Source organism: Crinia signifera, chromosome 1, assembly GCF_055691185.1.
Source record: "Crinia signifera chromosome 1, ASM5569118v1, whole genome shotgun sequence".
NCBI lineage: Eukaryota > Metazoa > Chordata > Amphibia > Anura > Myobatrachidae > Crinia > Crinia signifera.
In genome coordinates, this window is record NC_139217.1 from 166796428 (window position 1) to 166803798 (window position 7371).

The 7371-nt window shown below is 44.7% G+C and overlaps 1 protein-coding gene across 1 annotated transcript; it reads left to right on the forward strand.

Moving 5' to 3' along the window:
- The first annotated feature begins 1557 nt into the window (after positions 1 to 1557).
- On the forward strand, positions 1558 to 4114 carry LOC146060443 (uncharacterized). Its single transcript, XM_083173650.1, has 3 exons — positions 1558 to 2097; positions 3302 to 3395; positions 3486 to 4114. Exons 1-3 carry the CDS (start codon positions 1558 to 1560, stop codon positions 4070 to 4072), a joined length of 1221 nt encoding a protein of 406 aa, XP_083029776.1. The 3' UTR covers positions 4073 to 4114.
- The last annotated feature ends 3257 nt before the right edge of the window (positions 4115 to 7371 follow it).

Below are 7371 nucleotides of genomic sequence, written 5' to 3' on the forward strand. Positions count from 1 at the left end.
TTTTGTCTATATTGGCCTTGTGCATGTCAACATTTTTGTGTCGACCTATTGACTGTCAACCTAGACAATGTTGACCCTTTATACCACAACACTCCCTGATGCATCATGGGTAAGACCAACTTATCACAGTTTAAACTTTACCAGTCCTGCTCAATAATGATCATCCCAGCTCATCAGAACTGAATACAATTAAGATTAATCTTACAGAGATCTTCAATTCAATTTTTTTTTATCAATGAATGTACACAACTGATTGACCAATTTATAGACTTTATTGTCCTCCTATCTTAGTGTAAACTACAGTATTTTATCCACTCTGTAAAATAGGTGAAAGAATCACCTAGTGGTGGAAATGTGTTCTACAAATGCCCCACCCTCTAGAACACAATTCTTGTTTATTTTGGGTTCCCCCTTGAATAATTGTATTATTTTGCAAAAATTACATAGATTTAATACTCCTACCCTTATTCTTCCTTTGAATGTTTTGTGTTTACTTACTAATAGTAGAAATGGTCACTGCTAGGTAGGATGTGTTGGGGACTGTTTGATACAAGCACAATGTTTAAGTCTCTATTACTGTTGTTAGTCTCTTCATGATATTAGCGACAACTGGGTAGTCACTGATGTATAAAATGTTTACTTAATGTTGAGAATGATTTGTTTATGGACGGGTACAGAGTGTTCTTACTCTGAGCTAAAGTTTTGCACCAGGTGGCTCTCTAGGATGTAGTAAACAGGCACCACACTGGGCATCTTGCAAGCACTGGGCACCTTGCTAGCCAAACGCAGTTACATTTGTTTGCGGCCATATCAGTTTTGTGCCCTGTCTGCACATACCCAGTTAACTTGGGAATTTTTGTTCCTATAGCATTATTAACAACAATACTGTTCATTTCCAGAAATTTTTACTCAGTTTTGACCATTTCAAAGCCCACAATATTATTTTCATCCAGTTTTGACAAAAAGTTTGCCCCAAGCTATTGTAGCAGTGAGCGGCACAAACATGTGGCTGTTAAACATCATGGCCGATATGTAATAGGATGCGAGTTTTCGCACAGTTTTGAACTCGCACCAACTCGCACTAAATCGCATGTTTTAAACTCGCGTTTTTGCCACTAAAATCGCATATGTAATGGATTGCGAATTTGACGAGCAAAAGTGCGATTTGTTGCGAGTTGGTGCGAGTTTTGGACATGTTAAAATGCGAATAAGTGATCATGTGCGAGTTTTAGGCGTGTCAAAATGCGAATTTGAGCGCATGTGCGAATTGTGTTATAGTATAAACGCGCATTTATACTCAGGTGCTGCTATGTTATACAGGGTAATCCTGTAAAACTTCTGAAACTTACATTGTACATACAAACTGACAGCAACCAACCAGATTTAGTGATATATGTACACTGCATACAGCATTAGCAGACACAGCCAATGATTGGTTTTCATTTGTCCACATAATTATGCATCACACATCCTATATAAAGGGCACATCCACCATTGTAGCCTTTGAAAGGTAGTGAGGTGTTGACAGAGAGGTGTTCACAGAGAGAAGGTGCCATAATGTCCAGAACAAATGTAAGAGCTGTGATTGTGGGTGAGGAGGAGGAGGATGTTGACATTGTTGTGTCTGAATCTGGGAGTCTGGTGGTGGATGAGCCTGAGGAGATGATGCTGTCCTCTGCAGAGGTTCATGTGGAGCAGCAGGCTGCTGTCCAGGAGGGTGAGGCGGAGGGGGCAGAAGGTCCTTTACCAGGCCGCACAGCTAGTGGTCGCAATGTGCGTTATACTTATGAAGAAAATTGTGCCCTTGTAAGGGCACTTGTTCCACTGTACCCACGCATATTTGGCGAGCTCGCATACCGTACTAGTGCTAGCCGCAAGAAGCAGCTTTGGTTGCAAGTTCTTCAGGCAGTAAACGCAGTGGGTGCCTACAAGCGGAGCCTTTGGAACTTAAAAAAAAGATGTAATGACATTAAAAGGGGCCTAAAGCACAAACTTTCTACAGAGCGAATGCAGGCATCCCAAACCGGTGGTGGACCTCCAGAAGTGGTAGTGTACACAGCGTATGAGGAGGAACTCAAGAGGGTCATCCCTCCACAGGTGCTTCCAGGGAGTCATATTTGTGACACGGATCACCCGGGTACCCCTGAACGGCCTGGTGAGCTCACCTTTTATAATATTGTTGTTAAATGTATTGTTTTATCACATGTAATGTATTTTCCAATATTGTCTATTCATGTATTGCTGCTGCACTACACATGTAGACATGTAGGTCCATATTCTCAAAGTTGCATAAGTGATGTAATGGCAAGTGATAATCAGGCTGGTAATCATCTTGGCCCTTATTCTGGTTGGTGCGGTGTTTGCCGCTTGCGTTCGTACCGCCAATGGTTTTCGTCTGCGCATGTGCAGAGGTCACTCTGCGCATGTGCAAGCGGTTTCTCCGTACGTTCTTTTTAGACGCCGCACAGGGGGCGGAGAGGGGCGTGAAGGGCTACTTAGCCTCATTACCCTATGCATACGCCCCGCGTTTCATGGGCGTTCCCATGCAAACGCTGGGCGTATGCATGTTAATAAAGCCGTGACGCATGTGTAGGGGACGGGCAGCTGACATCGCCGGATGTCAGCTGCCCGCCCCCATACATGATTTAATACGGACAAGTGTCCGTGTGGTCTAGGGTGGCGGGAGCTGGTGGAGCGTGCGGCCCTGCATTCGATGGTCGGCGACCATCGAATGCAGGGGCTGCTCCCAAGATGGAGGAGGCGTATCCCCGTCCACTTTCATGCGGACCGCCACATATCCGCGGACGGACGGAGGTGGCGATCCGTATGGAAGGCGGGGATTCGCCTGCACGGTCCTGGCCGCATATTCTGATCTGGCCGCACAGATCAGAATAAGGGCCCTTGTGTCTGTCAGTTTTCAAACCCAGGCGGTGACATGGCATGTAGGAGCTGATTGGCTTGCTGTTTCTCAATCTCAATCTAAATTTTCAAAAAACGTCAATAATCTAGTCCATAATTCCATATTTACTTAAAGAACATTCCTATATATGGGCATGCTGGGATGTGTAGTTGTTCAGCATCTTGTTTTTATCTATAGCAATGCTTCAGTCATAAACGGAGTCATAAATGGTAACATGTTTATTTTTTTGGAATGAGTCGACATAATCCTCCAAACCACATTTATCACCAGTATGTTAAACATTAACATTTAAACGCACACAAGACCTTTGTGTCTGTAATCCATGCAGTTTTCTGTGTTGCTGTTACTGTATACAGTGCGGTTAGTCTGGAGTGGTAATAGCTGTACTTGTCCATTCATTCCGCAGCTATTCGTCGTGGCCGTAGGAGGCAGCCTCCTGTACCTGTGCAGCAAGCGCCCCAAGCAGATCTTCCTGGTGAGTGAGAATGATATTGTTAGATGTTTGAAAGCATTAAGGAGTTTTTAATTTGGAGCATGACTTGATACTTACTTCCATATCATACAGGAACTTCCCAGCAACAGGACGTTGCTGCGATGCAGGCTGGACCAGAGGTGGAAATCATACTTCACCCTATCCCCTTTGATAGCCCAGAAGCCACTCCTGCTCCGCCTGCGGCAGAAACACATGAAAGTAGCCCGCCTTCGGCACAAACACCAGCAGCAGCGACCACCACAGCAGAGCAGCTGGCAGATTCACTCCGCACATTTAGGGCGACCCAACTGCAGTTCATGTCCACACAGACCAACCAGCTGCAACAAATGTGCACCGGCATCCATGCCATGCAGCACCAGATGCGCAAAATAGCCCAAGCAGCACGAGTGGCAGAAGGCACCCGCATACGTATGGCCTCAAACTTAGATGCTAGACTTGGGGAGCTGACTGAGGCTGTTAGAGCCCACACAGCAGCACTGGTGGCTCAGCACACTCATTCCTCAACACAAAGCCAGACGCCAGCCAGTCCCACCACCACATCTGTATCAACCACTCCTGCAAGCACATCACCCTTGAGCCCCCCGCGGCGTAGTGTACGCACAAGAGGTGGTTCAGCCAAACCACCATCTCGTGGACGTGGCAGAGCACATCACGAGTAGGCCCCCAAAGTCCTCCCTGTGGCATTTGGCCCACCTAGCTTGTTGCACTTGAACTTTATGTTTATGTTCTCACCTTGGCCATAGGTGTTTGGCTTGTTTTCTGTGTTAATAGAAAATGGTATCTTACCTTACTACACTATGCTTACAAATGTAATATGCAATACTGGTGTAACAACATTGGCCAGACACAGTCTGAATGGTTTTAAAGGTAACACATTTGGGTGCTGATAATTACCTTCCCTTATTCCTGAGTCAGCTTGTTTCAGCTCATAATGTGGCTGTGGCCAAGGCGGTTGTCATTCACCTATAATTATGGACAGACAAGATGAGGCTTTTTAGTGCAATTACTTGTAGACATTGTAAAATGTACATATTTAGATTCTGCCTCTACCTGTAAAAAACTGCTGAATGATGTTATCCCGCACCTCGGTCCCCCTCGGGGTATTGCGGACACCCTCTGAGCTTTCAGAGTATTGCTCCTGGGTAGCTGCTGCTTCATTGTCAAATCCTTCTAACCCTTGTGAGAGGGCGATATTGTGGAGCATGGAGCAGGCATGCACAATGAGGGACGCTTTGTTTGGCTGGTATTGCAGGATTCCTGCAGAGCGGTCCAAACAACGAAACCTGGCTTTTAGCACCCCAAACGTCCTTTCAACAACATTGCGAGCTGCAGCATGTGCAGTGTTATAAATAACTTCAGCAGGGCCACTTGGGTTCCGCAGGGGCGTCATGAGCCACGACTCACAACCATATCCAGAATCACCTAAACAATTAACAACATATTAGGCGTACATAATACAACATGTACTGTATGTTTTCCATGGCACACATAACAATGTATGCATGGAACACCAACATAATGGCTTCATGTTGTGCTCAAGGAACTTATTTCACAGAGCACTAGAATTACCAAGATAACAACACTACCATAACCAGAAAAACAAGCATGCATTAGAGACACAATAATAAGGCAGCATTTAACTTTATAATGGGCCAACAGATTATGCATGTATGGTTACAAAAACATAACAACACAGCCAAATTTAAACAGACCCACAACACACACACATTGAAGTATAACTAAGGTACCTACCAAGTAACCACCCATCAGGCATGTCTCCACGATGAAATTTCCCAAAGAGGGATGAGTGTTTCAAAATGTAAGCGTCATGGCATGAGCCAGGGTACCCAGACACCACACTCATAATCCGCAACCTCCCATCACACACCATCTGAACATTCATGGAGTGGCGGCCACGTCGATTGACATAAACATAGCCATTCAGATGTGGGGCACGCAACTCTATGTGCGTGCAATCTATCGCTCCCAGCACATTTGGGAATGCTGAGAGACGATAGAAGCACAATTTAAGCTCCTGCCACTCCGCCTCAGACCGAGGAAAATGTATGTATGTACGCCACAGCTTCTTAAGGGCAAAGAGCACTTGGGCAAAATGCCTAGAGAACGTGGCCTGTGTGATCCCTAGTGACCATGAGCTCACTGACTGGAATGAGCCAGATGCCATGAAGTATAGGGCACACATGAATTTATGCAGTCCAGGCACTGCAAAATTACTTGCAGCCAATGGCTCCAAATCATCACTCACCTGCTCATACAGGCTCAAGAGGTTATTGCGAGTCAGCCGAAACAACTGCAAAACCTCATGATCTGAGAGGGAGTCCAGGTAAACCCTTGTACGGTAGGTCCGCACAGCACGGAGTGGAAAGGGTACCTGCTGGTTCTGGCCCTGCTGTGTCCTCCTGCGCACCTCCTGAATCTGCAGATACTGCAGCACCATCAGCTCAAACCCACACTGCATAAACGCCACTGCAAATACCCTCACAGGTGCCAAAGATGAGGGGCTGGTATTTATAGGGGAGGTGTGATGAATTATTAGAGACACCTTTGGATAGAAGATTCAGGTGTTTATAGTAATGTTGAGGTGTTTTTTAGAACATTTAAGCACTTTGCCTCACATGCTGACACTCAATTCGCCAGCCTGAAGTTGGTCTATTTATTTTGCGAATTTTGGTATGGTGACACATGCGAGTTTCAAACTCGCATCCTATTACATGTGCGAATACTATGCTTTCTTGCGCAAAACATCTGGATGCGAATTACTGCGAGTCTAAAAATCGCAACAAATGACAAATGCGAGTTCAGAGAATAAAGTGAGAGTTATCACGCAATTCGCACTCTAATACATGTGCGATTTTTGGAAAAAGTGCGATTTCGGACACAATCACGAAAAAAACGCAATAATCCAAAAATCGCACCCTATTACATATCGGCACATATGTGGAAACCAGAGGATACAAAAGATTGTCAGTTTAATCAACTATACTACCCCATAGAAATTAACCAAATGTCTTTCTTTATTCAAGAACTAGATCAGAAGGCAGTATTAATTTGTAATTTGATTTAATTCTTTGATTATAAAAGAAATTATTTAGCAGGGGCATTAGGGATTGTATTGAACATTTTACTTGGTACTTATGTATTATCTAGGCTCCCATGTTAAATGCACCCCATTTTTTCATACCCCTACTATCCAACTACGCATGGAGTTGACTTTATATAGTGTGGCGAGCGCAGCGAGCCACCGTGCCCGAAGCGTGGCGAGGGGATGCGGTCTCATAAGAAAAACGGGAGCCCAGATATTACATAAGTACCTTTTACTTGTAATGCCTTTTCTCTTCTCAATTGCTATAAAATGCTACAGCTCTTTTTTAAGGCCTCACATGTTAATTAATCAATCAATTAATTAATCATTCTGGTTTTCTGCTATGGTCTTTTCTCCCATTAGTTGATGCAAAATAGTTGTTTGTAAAAGTTTAAAAAGAACATGCACAGTTAAACCAACCAAGCACTTTAGCAAGAGGTATTGCCACTTGTGTGGCTGAAGTGCTTAGTTTATTTGAGCCCCCACAAAACAAACTACCAAAAGGCAGCTAACAGTACTGTCAGTAATGGGCTTAAGGCAGCTAATAGCCAGAATGGCCAATCCATCTGCCGAAATGCAATTCAAGGAACCTCCACAATACATCACTGTTGCCTACATACACTCATTATTGTACCATTCCCCTGTGTTTTGGTGGACAAACCTTCAGTTATAGCCAGATATTTCACATGTTTAACTCAGCAGTTCAGAGCACCTGCTGCCATTTCTCTACACCCAGTTCCTATGTTTTTGTGCAGAGTTGAGTTGCTGGGTCTTGTTTCTGTGGAAGAGGGAGCCAGCTTGGTGCAGCGGGGAGTGGGGAAGGTGAGTTTGATGTGGATAAGGGGTGGCTCATAG